The following is an 18,158-nucleotide window of genomic DNA, read 5'->3' as shown; positions in this document are numbered from 1 at the left end:
TGTCCAACTCACCTTTCTCTGATATCCATTTCTTTTGCTTGGAACTGGGACAGTCACTGAACCTCCACCATATTCATGATGGTAATGGGATGCAGCATTACTGCCTTGACTCTTATTTGAATCAGTGCCTGTGCTAAAAACCAATGTGTGGGCACCAAGATTGGCATCTGGTGGGAGCTTCGGTCTCTGGTTTGGACCAACAGATTTCCAAATTGTGTGTATGCCATTTATTTGCTAAGCTCTGGACAAACTGCATAGGTAATTTAGGAGACCCCTTATTCCTCCAGGTTTCTGTTCAAATGTCCCCTTATCACGAAGCCCTCCTTCTCTGACCACTGGATGCAAAATAACTCTGCTTTCTTCCCACCTGTCACCCACTTCCTAGCACATTATCTCCACTTGAAATATATTTATTCGTTTATTTGTTATCCCACTAAAATGTACAGCCCGTGAGAGCAAGGGCTTTGTCTATTGTGATATTTTATCACCTAGAATAGCATGGGGCCTGTAATATATGGCCAGTGGGAATTTGTGGAACAGATGCAGAATGGTAGGAGGGGTGCTAGGTGGTATGCTGCCAGTCTACTGTAGAAGGGCCTGGTTCCCAGGAGAAAGCACAGTGCCCTCTATAGTTGCTCTCCAATTCTTAATTTCTTTGAGCAAACATTTATCAAGTGCTTGGGACCAGGTGTTAAAGGTGCTCTTAGGGTTCAAATATTGGTAGAGGATGTAGACATTTAAATTAAATCCATCCTTTAAGATCCAGCTCTGGTATCAGCTCCTCCTGGCGGCCTTTCTTGAACAGCCTTCTTCCCCAAAGCTAGGTTAGGCACCATTCTTACCGTGTCCCATAACATCCTGTACAGGGCCTTATCATGACCCATGTGTAAAGCAGACAAGTACCACGCAACGTGCTTTGTGTTTCGCCTTAAGAGCTCCTTAAGCACGAGGATTACACCTTACTCATCACTGACTATAGTGTTGGACACACGGAGTCCTCAGTAAACACCAGTTATCCTTGTTATTGCCGCTGTTACTATGTGCATTCAGTAACCAGCATTCACATAGCTGTGGATGTGTGTAATCTCATTTGGAAAACTATATCTGTTCTAGGGATGTAATGAAAGTTGTTAAGAGAGTCAATCCTAAGAGTTCTCATCACAAGGAAAAAATTGTTTTCTATTTCTTTAATTTTGTACATATATTAGATGATGGATGTTTTCTAAACTTACCGTGATAATCACTTCATGTTGTATGTAAATCAAATTATTATGCTGATCTCCCTGTGCTATGTGGCTGCTTCCCACTAAAGACCACCTAGAGGGGTGGGATAGGGAGGGTGGGAGGGAGACACAGGAGGGAGGAGATATGGGGATATATGTACACGTATAGCTGATTCACTTTGTCGTACAGCAGAAACTAACACACCACTGTAAAGCAATTATACTCCAATAAAGATGTTAAAAAAATTATCTTGCTGCTTACCTTAAACTTATACAGTGCTGTGTGTCAATTATATCTCAATAAAACTGGAAGAAAAAACCCCAGAATTATAGGAAGAAATAAAGAGCATTGGAAATGGTGAATATAAAATAAAGCAAAAACAAAACTATATCTGTTCTTCTGAAGATATATAAGGCTTAGAAGCAGCTCTGTATTATGCTATACAATATTATTTAATGTTATGTTCTGTAATAGTCTCCATTTCAAGCTCTCCTTGTGTTCTGGGGGATGCAGGGATCAGTTAGACTGGTCTAGGATCTTTACAAAGAGTTCTCCAGGGACTCCCTGCATCCCCAGAGGCCAGCCAAGGCTCTGATGTACTTTAATAATGATTTTCTATGTGCAGAGGTTAGGAGCTCCTCTGAGCCTGGAGCACATGTTTAACTTCAAGAGGGCAAGTGACAGGCATTCTCTCAGTACTTGTGGGTTCATGACATTTTGATGCTGCCACTTTGATGCGGCTGTTTTGATTCAGGGCTTCAGGGACATTTTGTCATGGCTTAAAAGACAAATCATTAAACATACAGCGATTTTGTGCAACTAAGAAGTGTAACCAGTAGGCATCCGACCACACTGCTGGATCGAGTGTGTACGTTAACCTAATATTTGTGTGTTTTCACTTGGACACGGCTGCCTTGGTGCTTGACACTTTCATCGCATCATATGGATCCTGCCAGGATGTCTGGTTTAAATACGTGTGAGTCTCACTGAAATACCAACCATGTGCCTGATTCTAACTTCGGTGGCAGGAGGGCTTCGAATGAAGCAGAAGGCAGGGGATTCCGCTCTCAAGGGGCTCCTAGAGTTTTTGCCAAGGGCTGGCTAACGAACGCATTCACCACTTCTGAACGCGTACGGCCCCCATTCTCCGTTGGCAGCTTCCTGGTTTACAGCTTCAGATTACTGGCTGGAGAAGTGTTTAAAAAATATAAAAAGATCCTAATGCAAGCATAGAAATATGGTCTATCCGTGTTAAAAAGATAGTTATGATCATTTCCCCTGCTGTGCTGTAAAAAGAACTTTTCCGTCTGTTTCACTTGGTGACGGGAGGAAGTGGTACTTACTGCTCACCGGTCAGAAAGCCCCCGTCTGCTTGCTGTGAGCTTCATGCCCTATTTTCTTCTTTAGACTGTCTGAGCGATCATTAACACACACGTATGCCAGATAGAGATTGCCCCCAGACTAACTAGATGAGTAGAATATTAGGCCATTAAGGGAAGCCCAAGAAGCTTATATTTTGACTAATGTTATCATCTGGGCGTTCTACCAGACCATGTCACATTATTCCTAATTTTAAAATATTCTGTTATTTATTTATTTATAATTTTTATTTTTTATTGGAGTATAGTTGATTTACAATGTTGTGTTAGTTTCAGGTGCACAGCAAAGGGATTCAGTTATACATATACATATATCCATTCTTTTTCAGATTCTTTTCCCATATAGGTCATTACGGACTATTGAGACGAATTCCCTGTGCTATACAGTAGGTCTTTGTTGATTATCTATTTTATATACAGTAGTGTGTATATGTTAATCCCAAACTCCTAATTTATTCCTCCCCCCCCCCCCACCTTTCCCCTTTGGTAATCATAAATTTGCTTTCTAAATCTGTGAATCTGTTTCTGTGTTGTAAATAAGTTCATTTGTATCGTTTTATTCTGGAAGCAAGTATATTAGGCAGCCTGTTATGAAAAAGTAAGTCTTGTGTTGGGCCCCTGGTCTTGCCTCTGAGATTCTGGAAGCTAAGCTTGGTGTCTTGAAAGAACGATGGTGCAACTGGGTGGGTCCCCGAACTTAAATGTCACGCTTGTCGTGAATGTTCCCCGGAGAAAGGAACTACTTGTGTTGGCTGCCATGCCAGGCCCCCAACATACATTATCATGTTTAACTTCCACAAGGTAGGCCTCGAGCCCTTCTTTCTATAAACCACACAGCTAGCAAGTGATAGAGTCATGATTTGAACCCAGGCTCTCTGTTTCCAAAACCCACACCATTTCCATTATAACCAGTGATTCCAGACCACTAACCTGAAGAGTTCTGTTGGTTCCAAAGGAAGATCTTCCCAGTCTGTGGTGAGAATATCTGGGTGAAGCTGACACCTGCCTATCTGGGAAGGTATTGTCATTTATTCAGAGACTGTGACTTGTCTTTCTAGGTGTTAAAGAACTTGTTTTGTTTGTTTGTCACATGATGGTGGTTGTAAATGGCAGCTAACAAAGGCGTCCTAAGACGTCAGAGTGAAAACTTGGCCTCCCTATGTTGGTCCCCAAGCTTAAATTTGAAATTTTATTGGCCTGGGAAGTGACATAGCTGGAAAAAAGGCAGTATACTCATTATCCTGGCAAGGGCTCCATTGGCAGAGTCTTAGCACAGCTTGGGTTCACATGGGGTTTTTCTGGAAGAGGGCTGGGGTGCCTCTACGGGTGAAGGTGATCGCATGCTTCTTAAAGCCATACTTCTTTGACACGGGGTAGCATGACTATTGGCAGCTTAGAGGAGTCCTGATAATGCAAGTGACCTTTTAAAAAACCACAATGGAATGAATTTTTTTTTACTAGATAAACCATCTTTTCCAAAAGAGAGGTAAAACTTGGACTGCTAGCATGTATGACTTTTCTGTGTCCAGAATGGGGAAGGCTTGAGCTCAGAGGCATTTAATTTAGCAGTGACTTAGGCTGTGACGCTGCTGACCTTAGATTATTCAAAAGCCATCTTCCTGCTGTTGATACAAGAATGAAAGAGCTCAGGTTTTGAAGCCAGGCATATATGGAGTTTGACTATCCATTCCTTTTAGCCTGTGACCCTGGGCAAGTTACTTTCTGTAAAACAGGGCAGAGATACTTGCCTCAGAGAGTTACCATGGTGGGCAACTCTTGGAAAAACCTCCCACTGCCTGTGTGATGCCTTTTTCTGTGATGATCCAAGATAATAAGGATAAAAGCACTTGGCGTGTTGGCGTTCAGTGTGTCCTAGTAACCTGCTTATAGGCAAACTGGAATTCAGGGTGCCCTGAATTGCCCTGGTTTTTACTTTCCTGCCCATGGTTCCAGATTCCCAGCTGTGCCTGGGGAAGGCTGTTTCGCCTCCTACAACCTGAGACCCTCAAACTGCGGAGATGCCCAGCGGACTCTAAGCACTGCCTCCCCTTCTGTTTTAGTGCCAACAACATGCCCAAGCAGGTGGAAGTACGGGTGCACGACAGCCACCTCAGCTCGGAGGAGCTGAAGCCCCGGCATCTGGGGCTGCGCTTGTGTGACAAGCTGGGGAAGAATCTCCTGCTCACGCTGACCGTGTTCGGTAGGTGACAGGCCTGCCCCACCCTCCCCTCTTCCCCTGGTCTCTCCTGGCTAAGTGTGGAAGCTGCTTCTGGAAGCCAGCCCTCCCCCTGGAAAGCAAGCCACACGCTCTGCCTAACTCTGCCTTTACCCAGGCACGGCTGCCTCAGTGATGCCATCTTCCCTGCCACCTGCCCTAGCCATGTTTGCCCCCTTGGGATTCTTGTGGTTCTCAGATTTCAGTATGCGTGTACATTTCCCATGGGTATGTCAGCATGCAGGTTCCCAGGCCCTACTCACAGAGACTCTGGGCCACTCGGAGTGAGACCTAGGAATCTGCATCTTAGCAAACCTTCTAGGTGATTCCAAAGCAGATGGTCAGTATACCACATTTAGAGAAGCACCTGTGTCCAGAAAAATGCAACAGTTGCCCTAAACGCCACTGACAGGGCTCCCAAGGTCTGACCTTCTTCAAGCACCTCATTAACTTAGATTCAGTTAGCACATTGGCTAACGAGGCCCGTGTGGAAGAGGCTTGTCCCAAAGCCTTGATCCACTCCAGCTCCACCTCAAAAGCCTTACTCCCCTGCCTCTGGCCTCACCCAAGCTCTGGTTGTCCTTTCGTGTGACTGCTGATACAGACTTGGCCTTGGGTTTTCAACCAGGATTGATCGAAAATGGGGGAAATTGCGGTTTCTTATAGTGACAACCACATCTTTTCCTTTCTCAACGCCCCCTCCTTGTTCTTCAACTCTTATGAGGCTATACAATGAAGCAATGAAGAGCCATCTACACACACACACACACACATCGTCCATGGCTTCTCCTTCGAGTCAGTCATCTTGGATGTCGGTGGACTAGAGTCAGGACTGGGAACTTGCCCCCCAGCTCAGTTCACTTAATAGAAGAAGACCGCAGGTGTGGTAGGGTTTTCCAAGTGTTACCCTCCACAGAAGCAAATTTCATTCATCATAGGTTTTGAAGAAGTGTGTTTTTCACCTGTGGAAGAAAAAAAGATAAGTCTTTTGGCCATGTTACTCCCTTTGCATATCTGGAGTTAACACCATAGCCGCATACCTAGGACCTCCCTCCCCCCCTTACTCCAGAAGGTAGTTTATGTTGGCCACCAGTTTGGAGAGATCCAAGGTTTTCTTGTGGAATCCCTGTGTATGCAAAGTGAAAGGCTCCTGCTAGCATCTCTGCCCAAATTGTTTCCTCCCAAATTATATATTTTTAGACACCCACCTTGACCTCCCCTAAGATCAGCAAGTCTCAAGATTATGTACAAGGACACAGAAGTCAAAGACAAAACTTCTTGAGGATAAGCCATGGGGAAATTATCGGAAGTCAAAGAAAATAGAAGAATAAAGAAAACACCCCAGCTTGGTCACTTAAATGTTCCTTTTATCTGGTATTCAGTTCAAAAGGGAAGAAAAACATTAAACACCATGGAGTGTGGCCAGCCTAGGCTGCGAAGAGAAGCAGTATCTGGCACTGTGGATTATTTCTGCTGACAATCTGTGACTCTGCAAGTGGATGATATCCTCAAAGAAGTCAGAGTCAAGTTGCCAGGTTATATTTCCCACAAAGCCTTGAGAAGGCTCTTCTTGACTCTTCCAGTGCTGCCTTCTAGAATAGTTGGAGATACAAAGTATTTTCTCACGAGTCATCAAAATTCACTTTTCTAATGGTATTTTTGTTATGTGTTAGTCATCATCTGATGATGGAGAAGTATGAGGAAGGTCAATGTCATTGAACTACATCTCTAGAGCTATTCATTTGATGAGGGCAAAAGCTAAATTCATATTTTCCCCCTTTCTGATAGGTGTCATCCTGGGGGCAGTATGTGGAGGGCTTCTTCGCTTGGCATCTCCTATCCACCCTGATGTGGTTATGCTAATAGCCTTCCCAGGGGATATACTCATGAGGATGCTAAAAATGCTCATTCTGCCTCTAATCATCTCCAGCTTAATCACAGGTAAGACCACCTCTCTGGCACTGGGCCAAAGCGGGTCATACTCCCACTCCAGCTTTTGGATTGACCATAGATTCTCAATTTGGTTGAATCGGTGAATGTGATCATCTGTGTCATTTCACTTCAGAGCCTTGGTTTTTCCTGTCTCTAAAATTGGGATAAGCAACCCTAAAAAAAGAGTTTGCCATCTATTGGTTGGTCCATCTGTCTGTCTAGCAACAAAAGATAAAAAGGAAATAGCCACATGTTAAAAGTGATCATATCTAGTGATTTTAATTTTTAATGTATACTTTTCTCATTTCCCAAATTGTATTTCTTCAGAAACTGACAAATAAAGGTAACAAATAGAAAAAGAAATTTTCTCTTTACTACTTAATTGGGTGTAGAGGGAAGTGGGTATTAAAAATAAATGAAATACTAGATATGAAGCCCTTCGAGTTTTTCAGAAGAAAGGTACCCTTAATGTATGGGTCATGTTCACTTGTCTTTTGGCTGAAAGAGTTGTTTTATTTGAAAGAATTTTTTTCCCCTCCCTGGGCTTATATTGGTAGTTTCCTCCTTACCAAATAATATTATTCAAACAAGGTATAAATTGATGAAGTTTAGAGGCTAAGCTCTGAGTTAGGGATGAAGAACTGGACTTTGGTTTATATCTGGGTGCCAACAGGCTGGGTGACCTTGAGAAAGCTGTACCTCTGGACCATCCACCTTATGAAGGTAGTGAAGCTCTGGTAACTCCAAGAGATTCAGATGCTACAGTCTCACAGCTGGTTGATCAGTGAATCCAGTGAGGGAAAGAGCTAGGACTCAGTGTCGGGAGGATCTTATCATTCAGCCCCAGATTGAGTGAAGCTATATTTTACTTTAAATGCTCCTTTTTAAACCAGAGAAAATTTGTTCTCCATGCCTGTTTAACAGATTGTACACTGGCCAACCTGGTAAGGAAACCTCACTTCCGTTGGCCAGAATTAGACTTCAGGTTGTAAGGCGAAACGTGTCACATATGGGTCAGCTTCATTCAGAGAATTATTAACATCAGTAATAACTTCCTCCCCCACGGCAAAAAAGACTGATCCCCAGAAAGGGTTGCATCTCTCAGTCTAGTAAAAGCAGGAACTGAAACCAGGAAGTAGAAAAACTGAAGAAACTACTGGAAAAAAAACCCAACGAAGGCTGGAGTTTTTGTGACTTGCTTGGAATTTCCGCTAACCATCACAGAAGCTCCTGAAATATAGATGAAGCTCCCACCCATGCTGGGTGTTTTGTGCACCTGTTCTCACATCCCTACTTGAGATCAGAAAATGTGGTATCCATCAAGTTTCACCTCAGGGGAATGAGAAGGCTGTGCTAGAATCACTTTTCCAGACTTTTGATTTCATGACCAGTAATGTATTCAAAAGACGTTTTGAATACACAGGGCTACCAATCTTTTATTTTCCTAAGCGAGAACATTAAAACCAACAAAAAAACCTAGCATGTACCAGGACCACCACTTCATAAAGAAAGGATATCTTAATATCAAATAATTGGGAAGGACATAATCTCAGAATTAAAAATTGAAGAGAGTATTCAATTTTAACTCACTCTTGCAGACTGACAAAAAGTAGTCACCAACCAGTTTATAAACCCTGAACCAGATGTTCTCCAACTCTCCCCAGTTCTCTAGAATCTCAAAAATATCCTTGGAAAATTGAATTGTAAACTGTGGAATTGACCAAATATTCAGGTGAAGAAGCTTTAATTAACCATTAATACATTTGAGTAATACGAAGCCGAGGGTTGGTTATAGGTATGCAGAGAGGGGCTAGTAACAGGAAAATAATAGAACTAATAATTCTGGATTTCTTTTCCATCCAGGGTTGTCAGGCCTGGATGCTAAAGCCAGTGGCCGCTTAGGCACGAGAGCTATGGTATATTACATGTCCACAACCATCATCGCTGCGGTGCTGGGGGTCATCCTGGTCTTGGCTATCCACCCGGGGAACCCCAAACTCAAGAAGCAGCTGGGGCCTGGGCAGAAGAACGATGAAGTGTCCAGCCTGGATGCCTTTCTGGACCTTATTCGAAATCTCTTCCCTGAAAACCTTGTCCAAGCCTGTTTTCAGCAGGTAACCTAGAGTTCTGATATCCATTGTTCTCCAAACTCCTAAGTTACAAAGGTGGTAACTTAGAGACTGTTTCAACAAATCAGCTCTGGGGGGTAATTTTTTTCATATTTATACTCTGCCTAGGGGTTGTATGGGGTCATCTGGGGCAGGAGTTTAGGATTGGAGTCGCGTTGTCTTTGTTTTTTTAACCTTCCCTTTCTTTTGCAGTACACTTAATAACATTTAGCTCTGGGATCCCTCTTCTCCTTTTATTCTTTGATCTCTTTTTCTTCTCTTTGGTTCTTGTCTCTGTGTCGTCCAAGGGGACATTTTGATCACCCTTGCCCACAACTCTCTAGAGTACTCAGTACTCAGTGGTTCTTGATCTTAGCAGTATAGCAAAACCACATGTGGTCCATTTAAAAATGCACGTGCTCTACAGAATCAGAATCTCCAGGGTGGGCCCGGGGACTGGGTATTTGTCAAATTCTGGTAGTAATACATGAGGATTTTGGAAAGTTTATAGATGCACATAGAGTAAAAATTCAGGTCCCCACGTCGCTTCCCCAGAGCTACTCATGTTTCCTCCTATATATTTTCTTTGTCACATACGCGTGTGTACGTGTGCATAAAATTTTAAAAAATTCAGCTCGGGTGGTGCTGCCTTGTACATACTGTGTTACACTTTGCTTTTTCGTTTAACAGTGTTTCAGCGTCATCTCTCTTTCATTTTTCATTGTTGTGTAGTATTTCTAAAGGATAAATTCTAGAAGCAAAACTGTCCTGTCAAAGAGTTGATATTTTGAATTTGCTGGATGTTGCAAAAATAGCCTTACAAAATTTGTATCGATATATATGTTCCTACCAGCTGCACACAGGCATATCTAGTTTTTAACACATGACTTTTAAAACCAGTTGATTCTGCTGGGTGTGTTACCGACCAGGGTTCTTGGACTCTTTCATCAATAGAAATTGATAAGAGGCCAGACAAGAAGTTCAGGCCAGGCTCTTTTGGACTTGTGCTGCCATACAGCGAAAACAAGTAACAGCTTCCCTCGCTCCCTCCCTGGGGGTGGGGGGCAGGGCCGGCAAGCTGGTCCCTTAAATGGGGTGAGGGTGAGGATGGGTCCAGGGCTCAGGCGGGAGGGGTGGCTTGGGTGGCGTGCCCACCCCCTTGGCGGTGCCGTGTGCAGCTTTTGCTTTTGCTCCAGACACCTCAGAAGTGGCAGTCGGGTTTTGGGTCTTTTTGTATCTGGTTGTTCGTAATTTGCCCCAACTGTGCAGGCACGCAGTCATTTTTAGTCCCTTATAGTTTCTTTGTATCCTGCTGTCTGTCCAGGTGCAAGCACTGCAGCAAAGAGTCCCAGATATCCCGGGTCCCAGATCCCAGCCTCTCTCAAGTGGAACCACTGAGTTAGCTGCCCAGGCCCCCCTCACCAGCCTGTTGTCCAGACCTAAGTTTAGGTTCGAATACACCTCAGTTCACATTAACTCTGGTTGGAAGTAAACTAGAATCAAGGAACCTCCTTCAACCATTTCCAGGGAATCACAGAAGAATACATTGAGGAAACAGGTCGCAGAGAAGAAAAGTCTGCGTTCCCAGCTGCCCCCAAAGTGCCATTGCCCATCACTGCTGAGCCCAGTTGACTCTGGATAAATCTGGAATATGGTCTCTGATTTCCAATACCACTTCAGAGGCACTTGTAGCAAGGAGCTATATTAAAGGAAACATTCCACGCAGGGGAAGTTGGGTGGGGAGTGACTAGAAACAGGCTAGGGAAGGGGTGCTTACCGGTACCCTCTCTGTGCAATGTGCCTGCCCCTCAGCCAGCCTGCTTAGAAAGATGAGTTTGCTTGCTTTGGGGTGATAGACGCAACCGGGTGCCAAGTCTATTCTTAACGTTTTGGAAAGAGCGCTCTGGAGCTGTAGCAGCTGGAGGCTGAGCTGGTAGGAGTCTGGGGGTAGGGGTAGCATCGGAAGGACGGGGAGTGACAGGTTTGGGCCTCCCTTCTGTGTCCCATCACGACCACGCTCCATGCAGGAAGGAGTCCCTTTCGTCTGCGTCAGTGAGGCAGAACTGAGAAGCAGGCAGCACCCAGAGCTGTTGCTCTGGGCTGGGGTGAATTTCTGTGGTGTCAGCCACGCTTATGCTCCCTGACCTGTCTGGTCGATGGGCAATCTCTAGTGTCCCCCAGGGCAAGGGGCACTGGGGGACACTAGAATAGAGGACCACGCCATTCCCTCCCTCAGCCCTGCCCTGGACCCACCCCTCCACTGACAAAATTCATCGGAGGAGTGAGCCCTCAGTCCTCCAGCTAGAAGCCCAAGGACATGGTCCTTTGGGTTAGGACACTCAGAGAAATAATCATGTGGAATATTTGACTGCAGGGTGAGGGAGGGTGCAGCTTCCTTAAGCCAGACTCCAGGCAGCCCAGAGGAAAGGAAGCTTAAACTAGGTGCAGTCGGCAGGCTTAGGAGGGCCTTGAAGAGGGTTGGAAGAAAGGGAACTCTTTGACGGTGACATGGAATTACCAGAGAGAAAGGGTGCTGGGTGATGCCTTCCGTGCCCTTGGGGTACAGCTGGGAGTGGTTTCAAATCACCTCTCTTGGGTGGAGGGAGCTTCAGGACCAGAGTTAGACACAGAGACATAAAGAGAAAGGCGTGCTGTCTCCAGTGCAGAGGCTCCTCCCCCAAGGTGGCAGGACCTGTGTCTCTGAGAGCAGGGAGGCCTCCTGTTCACTGCTTCGGGCTGACTCTGAACCAAGGTGAGGTTTCCAAGGTGGCAACGGGCTGTCAGGTGTGGCCTGACCACATTCATCAGGCCCAGTGAGAGTGACCACATGGGGTCCTTTCTTCCGGGAAATTCACTGAACTGGGTTTGCTCCTTTGGCCGATATTTGGGTGCACAGGATACCACAGAGAATGAACCAGTCGGGGTCCCTGCTCAGTGGAGCTGACTTACTTTCAGGGACTGCGGGAAGATAGACCAGAACAAATGTCAGGTAAACGCACAAGGTACTTGAAAATTAAGGTAAGTGCACTCTGAGAGCTGGAGCAGGACGATGGGCTAGTAATTGGGGGAGACGTCTGAGCTGAGACGATAAAGGGTCAGAATGAGCCAGCCCGGGGCTTCCCTGGAGGCGCAGTGGTTAAGAATCCACCTGTCAGTGCAGGGGACACGGGCTCAAGCCCTGGTCTGGGAAGATCCCACATGCCGCGGAGCAACTAAGCCCGTGCGCGACAACTACCGAGCCTGCGCTCTAGAGCCCGTGAGACACAACTACCGAGCCCACGTGCTGCAACTACCGAAGCCCGTGCACCTAGAGCCCGTGCTCTGCAACAAGAGAAGCCACCGCAATGAGACGCCCGCGTACCGCAATGAAGAGCAGCCCCCGCTCTCCAGCAACTAGAGAAAGCTGGTGCGCAGCAACGAAGACCCAAACGCAGCCAAAAATAAATAAATAAAATAATTAAATTTATTTAAAAAAAAAAAAAAAAAGAGTGATCCAGCCTGAGGAGAACTGGGGGAAGAGCCTGCTAAGCAGGGGCAGAGGCTCATGGAGGTTGGCAAGCATTTGGTGAGAAGAGAAGCAAGGCTGCTGCTTGGGGAGTGGAGTGGGTGCAGGCGGACCTGACAGGCCAGGGTCAAACTCTGGTTCTTATTCTAAGAGTTTAGGCAAGGAGATGACTGTTTTTCTATTTTTGTTTTATTTATTTATTTTTGCGGTACACGGGCCTCTCACTGTTGTGGCCTCTCCCGTTGCGGAGCACAGGCTCCGGACGCGCAGGCTCAGCGGCCGTGGCTCACGGGCCCAGCCGCTCCGCGGCATGTGGGATCTTCCCGGACCGGGGCACGAACCCGTGTCCCCTGCATCGGCAGGCGGACTCTCAACCACTGCGCCACCAGGGAAGCCCTGTTTTTCTACTTTTAAAAAATCAACCTGGTAGCTCTGGATATAGACAGAACTCCAGGTAGCTACTTACCTGGGGATCGCAGGTAGCCAGGAAGAGGAGGTGAGTCAGTGAGCAGGCTTTTGCAGGTTTTAAGGTCAGAGACCCTGGTGGCTCGGACTGGAGTTGGCAGCCAGCTGGGGTTCTTCAACCCAAACAGGCCTGAACTGAGAACTCAGAGAACCCGGCCTGTCGTCCAACCTTCCACTCAGCCGCTGAGCCGTGCTCTCTGGAAGCTAGATTTTGGAGCTGAACGTAACTCATTTTGAATGCTGCTTCAGTAAACTACTAGCTGTCTGTCCTGGGGTTAGTTACTCAGCCCCGTGAGCCTTGAGGGGCTCCTGTTGACACAAGAAGTAATAGTTGTCAAAGGTGGAGCAGCTGGCCGCCCCCCTGTTCCTGGAAGCACCATTTATTCAGGCCCATGGCCGTTACTCCTTTGAACTTGAACTTTGGCTTCTTTAGCCTTCTCAGGATAGGCCTACAGTTGGCTCTGATCCCCACTTTGTCCCCAGGAGGGTGACTCTGTTGTTCATGGAAGCTTCCCTTCAGATCCTTCTTGCGTTCTCTCTTTGTGCCAGCGTTGCCCGGACCAAGGGAACCAATGAACTGCCCGTTCCCATTTAGCTGGGGCTGCCCTTCTCCCTGCACAAGTGCATGCGGCCAGGTTAGAACACAGAGTACCTGCCTTGCCTCAGGGAATGCTATGCCTCCCTCTCTCCCAGTTAGGAGAGCTGGTCAGGTCAGCCTTGCTTACTCTCGGGCCCAGCTGCTGTACGGTTGGGTCCATAGAGTTTATCAGGCAACACAGAAAGACCTCAGTGGTGGTCAGTGCATCTGAGTTGAGATCCCAGTTCTCCCAATAATTCTATGACGTCTATGAGTCACTTGACTTCTCCATGCCCCCTCTTCTGTATCTATTCAGGCTTCAGCCATCTGTCGCCTACTACGTGCCGGCACTGACGTTCTAGGATTCTGCATGACTTCTGTTTTAATGCCCCTGGAGGTAGTGTTTCTCGGGGCTTAGACGTGAGTTTTCACAGCATGCAGGGTGCCTGGCACCTTTAAAAATAGAGTGGCCGCCCCAGATGTCGAGGAATAGCGTGAGAGCTTCTTAGGGGTCCGTTTGCACAGGGATGCTTGGGGAACATTGAGCAAGGCTTGGCACCACCGCCCCAAAGGAGTGCGTGTCTTCCCACCTTACATATGGAGTATGAGCCAGTGACCCTGCCATGGGGGCTGCTGGCAGCTACATGGAGCTTCCCAGCAGAGCCAGGCTCTGGGAGGAGCCTCAGTGAGAATGGGCCTGTGAAGATTCCGTGCGACAGGAACCAGGCAGGGAGAAGCAAATCACCTGGATCATGAGGTGCTGATCTGACGTCCAACAAGACCCCTGCCCTCCTGTTCGTGACCAGATCCAGGACCCTCCACAGGGGCTAGCAGGGCATCCAGCTGGGTCTCACATTTGCTACTATCTCCATGGGAATGAAACAAGCAGACAGGCATCCCTCAACTTGAAGCTTGGGTCCCGTTACCAATCACACTGCTTATAGTAGTTACAAAAGAATGTTATAAATCCCGTCATTATCGTGAGATGAGGACAGTCGTATCCCACTGCATTTGTGCCATGAAGCGTCACTCTGTCAAGCACAAACATATAAAATATTCCCCGATTTCATAACCTTGTTTGGCCATTTCTTAATTATAATATTTTTGACATACTGGGAATTCAAACATTTATGTAAGCGGCCAGGCTTTTGGTGACCTTTTACACCAAACCTCTCATCTTTATGGTTTTTTTTCCCCACTCCATTAGATTCAAACAGTGACAAAGAAAGTCCTGGTGGCCACTCCATCAGACGAGGACAGCAATGCCACCAATGCTGTCCTCTCGCTGTTGAATGAGACTGTGACTGAGCCGCCTGAGGAGACGCAGGTGGTTATCAAGAAGGGCCTGGAGTTCAAGGACGGCATGAATGTCTTAGGTAGGCACACTGGTCTTCATCTCCTTGGGGGAGGTGCCTCTGCCGGGGCCACGTGGCCAGCTTTCCCTGCAAGTCAGCACCTAGGCATCCTGGCTTCCTTCTCAGAAAGCCGATCGCCCTGCTGTCCTGTAGGTGGAGCAAGAGGCTGTCTCTGGGGAGCGAATTCGAGGGTCACTGGGACTGAAAACTGAGAGGGGAGGGGCGAGGGAGACGGCAGGGGCAATAGCACGTGGGGACGTGGCAGCTGGACTGCGGCATGGGCGAAGCGAGGGGACTGACGTTCGCAGGGCACTTCCCCCCACTTTCTGCGTGGTGTTGGCAAGTCACTCTCTCTGACTCTCCATTTCATGAAGTTACACGTCCAATCCTTTCATTTCCTAAGCACTTCTTTTTGAGGCGCCCCTGTGTCTGTCCCAGGACTATGCTAGGCATGGGGGCTGTCCCACCCCAGCCCTCACAGTCTGTAAACAAATGCAGTGCTATCAGGAGCGAAAGTGTTGGCACTGGTGCCAAAACGGGCTTGTCAAAAGGAGACTGGCTTAACTTTCTGGGATTTCAGTGAGCTTGGAAGCTTCTGAGAGTGTCATCCCAGGGGTTCTTTGGCTCTGACGTTAGACTGGTTTGTATCCAGTTTGGATCCCTTATGGACCACTCACCGGTTATCTAATCGTGGGCTGGCTCCTCCGCTTCTCAAGATTCATCTGTAAAGTGGGCATGGGGTTGGCATTTCTCCTGTAGATCATTGTGAGGATTCAATGAGGCTGTGCACGTAGGCACGATGATACGCGCCCTATGCTTTATCATGTGAGCCGCTGTCATCATTAAAGGCCGGGGGTGGAGAGCTAAGTGGCTCAGTAGAAAACACCCCACAGGGGATAGAGACTCCCCATTGTGTGGGTGGCTCCAGTTTGCTCACTTTATTCCCCATCCACCCTCCGGGTTCACTCCCCCACCCATAATAACCCCCATCCACTGTTAGAATGGTGTCCCAAGACAAGACATTTGGTCATAAGCTGGGAGAAACGGGAGATCTATGTGGAAGAAGTATGTTGATCCACGCAAGCGAGATTTCTAAGGATTCGAATGAGAGCTGTTTAGAAAAGGTTGAGCTCCCTTTACCATCTAGGAGATCAAATGCCCTAGTCTCTTTGATAGGGGCATCAGATAAAATACAGGGTGCCCAGTTTCATGTGAATTTCAGATAAACAACAAATAATTTTCAAGTGTTAAGTATGTCCCAAATATTACATGCGATATACTTGTACTAAAAAATGTTTTTCATTGTTTTTCTGAAATTCAGATTTTACCTGGGAGTCCTTTTTGTTTGTTCTAAATTTGGTAACCGTTCTCCTTACTTATCCAGAACGGTGGAGAAACAGAGGCGGAGGGAGAAGGATTGCCTGACCAGTGAAAAGTGTCTTTTTCTTTGACCTGGCAGGAAGCAGAGAGTGAGGGAAGAGATAAGCTGACCCGGTTGCCAGGCAACAGAAGATCAATAAACATTGCTGACAACCAGTGGGAGGCGAGAGGAGGAAGGAGTGAGGAGAAGATAGGAGAGTTCCTCTGAGAAGGAGGGTTTGCAGATATCCTCAGCATCCAACCCTGAGTGGCTCTTCTCTCCCACTGTCCAGATATCTGTGACCCTTTCAGGCATTCCCAAATCCCCTTGCCCCACAAACCCTATGGTCAAAGTGGCCCCACTATTTTCTACTGTGGCCATGAGTAATGGGGCCAGAGCTTTGGGGTGAATCATTCAGAAGACTTTTGTGGTCATTTCCAGAGTTCTGGTGGATTCTGGGAAGTCACATGACCTTTGGCTGTACCAGGGAGTTTCAACACAATTCACGACTCTCTCAACCCCAGTGACCAAGTCTAAGAGGGCTTTGTTCAAATGAAACACCCCTGTTCCAGCGACTTCAATGAGGCAGTGTTTACAGAGGGAAATGCACAAGCTGGCTGTGGGCTTCCAAGTGCAAATTGAAGCTCTGGAAAGCTAAGGGAAGTTAGATTGTTGAGAAACTTCCCATTTACAAATCATGGCTGAAATAAGGTTCTTTCCATTGTCTTCCAAGGGCGGAGATGGTGGCCTTTTTTTTTTTTTTTTTTTGGTTTTGGTTTGTTTTCCGGCTTTGGAAAGTCCCAAGGATCAAGCATTGCAAGAGTGAAGATAAAAATCCTGGCTCTGGCCCCCCACTTCTTTAAAGACTCATTTCTTTACCCCCCAAAACTCCAGACTGCTCCGGGCTCTACTTCAATCCCAACCACTTAAATCAACTCCTGTGAGAGACAGCTCCTTTCAACATCTCTCTCTTACACTCATAGAGATGGCCCGTTCCTGGTGACCCTGCCAGGGATGGGGACCTTGAGACCTTGAACATTTTCTCTTAAAATTTCCAAATGGAATTAACCAAGTGATACTAGCTTTTCTCAGCCAGAATGTTCACAGATTATTGCTCACCACACACCTAGCAAACTCCTCTCCATGGGCTTGACGAGAGCCTGAATTTGATTTCCTCCATTACCACAGAACTGGGTCGCTCTCTTCTGTCACTCTGATTCTAGGTCATGCTAATTCTCATTAAGCCTTTGTGTTTATGGCCAATAACTCACTTATAAGTCACTAGTTAAGCTTTCTGGCCGAGAGCTAAAAAGGGGAAATATTAACTACCGAGGATTAACAATTTCAGTGCAAGGGATAGATTCTTTTTGCTGAGGGTAGCAAAGGGTAGTTGAACAGTCTGGGTTAACGTGTGCTTGGTGTGGGAGGTCAGTGGTTTCGGTGACTAGAGAAAAGGTAAAAGCAGAGGTTTAGAAAGAATTTTCCCCTAAGAGAATCATATTATAATGCTATCATTTACTTTGATACAGCTCAAGACTGCAGGCATAAAAGGACGGACGCAATAGGAAATTGGATGGAATAGGGAGGGACCGGAAATGAAGTCTGCCAAACTGGGACAGGGTAGGTGTAAGGAGAGGAGGGAGAGAGAGGGAAGAGTGGATGGCCCGTACTGCAGGTCAGAGAAAAAGTCAGATGGGCAAGCAAGGGCCTGTTGCCAAGGGGACAATGACATTGATTTATAGTCCATGCAAGCCTTCAGCGTTGGAGCCCCAAGACTGGCAATAACAGATTGGGAGCTGGGGGGCGCATGGTGACTGGTTATCAGAAATCCAGAGAGCCTTCAGGCAGTAACAGGGACATCCGTTAGCCACGGGAGGGTCTGGGTGAGACTCCAGGGTGAGAGGCTGAGGAAGAGGGGTGGGACAGAGTGGAGCCAGAGAAAATATTCTGGGGAGAGAGAAGCCAGATCTTGCCTTGGAGGAGCTAAGGTATCAGGCAGGTTCCCTGGACGGATACTCGGGGAATGAGGTAAAAGGTA

General features: G+C 46.8%; 1 protein-coding gene across 1 annotated transcript in view; it reads left to right on the top strand.

Moving 5' to 3' along the window:
- Positions 1-18,158, top strand: part of SLC1A2 (solute carrier family 1 member 2) — a 137,813-nt gene that overhangs the window by 85,152 nt on the left and 34,503 nt on the right. The window contains exons 2-5 of the mRNA XM_032640409.1: positions 4,664-4,803; positions 6,607-6,759; positions 8,614-8,864; positions 14,613-14,781. Coding sequence (XP_032496300.1) covers positions 4,664-4,803; positions 6,607-6,759; positions 8,614-8,864; positions 14,613-14,781 — 713 coding nt within the window. The remainder of the gene's footprint in view (positions 1-4,663; positions 4,804-6,606; positions 6,760-8,613; positions 8,865-14,612; positions 14,782-18,158) is intronic.

Source organism: Phocoena sinus, chromosome 8 (assembly GCF_008692025.1).
Source record: "Phocoena sinus isolate mPhoSin1 chromosome 8, mPhoSin1.pri, whole genome shotgun sequence".
In the NCBI taxonomy this organism is placed as follows: Eukaryota; Metazoa; Chordata; class Mammalia; order Artiodactyla; family Phocoenidae; genus Phocoena; species Phocoena sinus.
The sequence above is the reverse complement of the archived record's forward strand: the minus strand, read 5'-3'. Positions and strand labels throughout refer to the sequence as shown.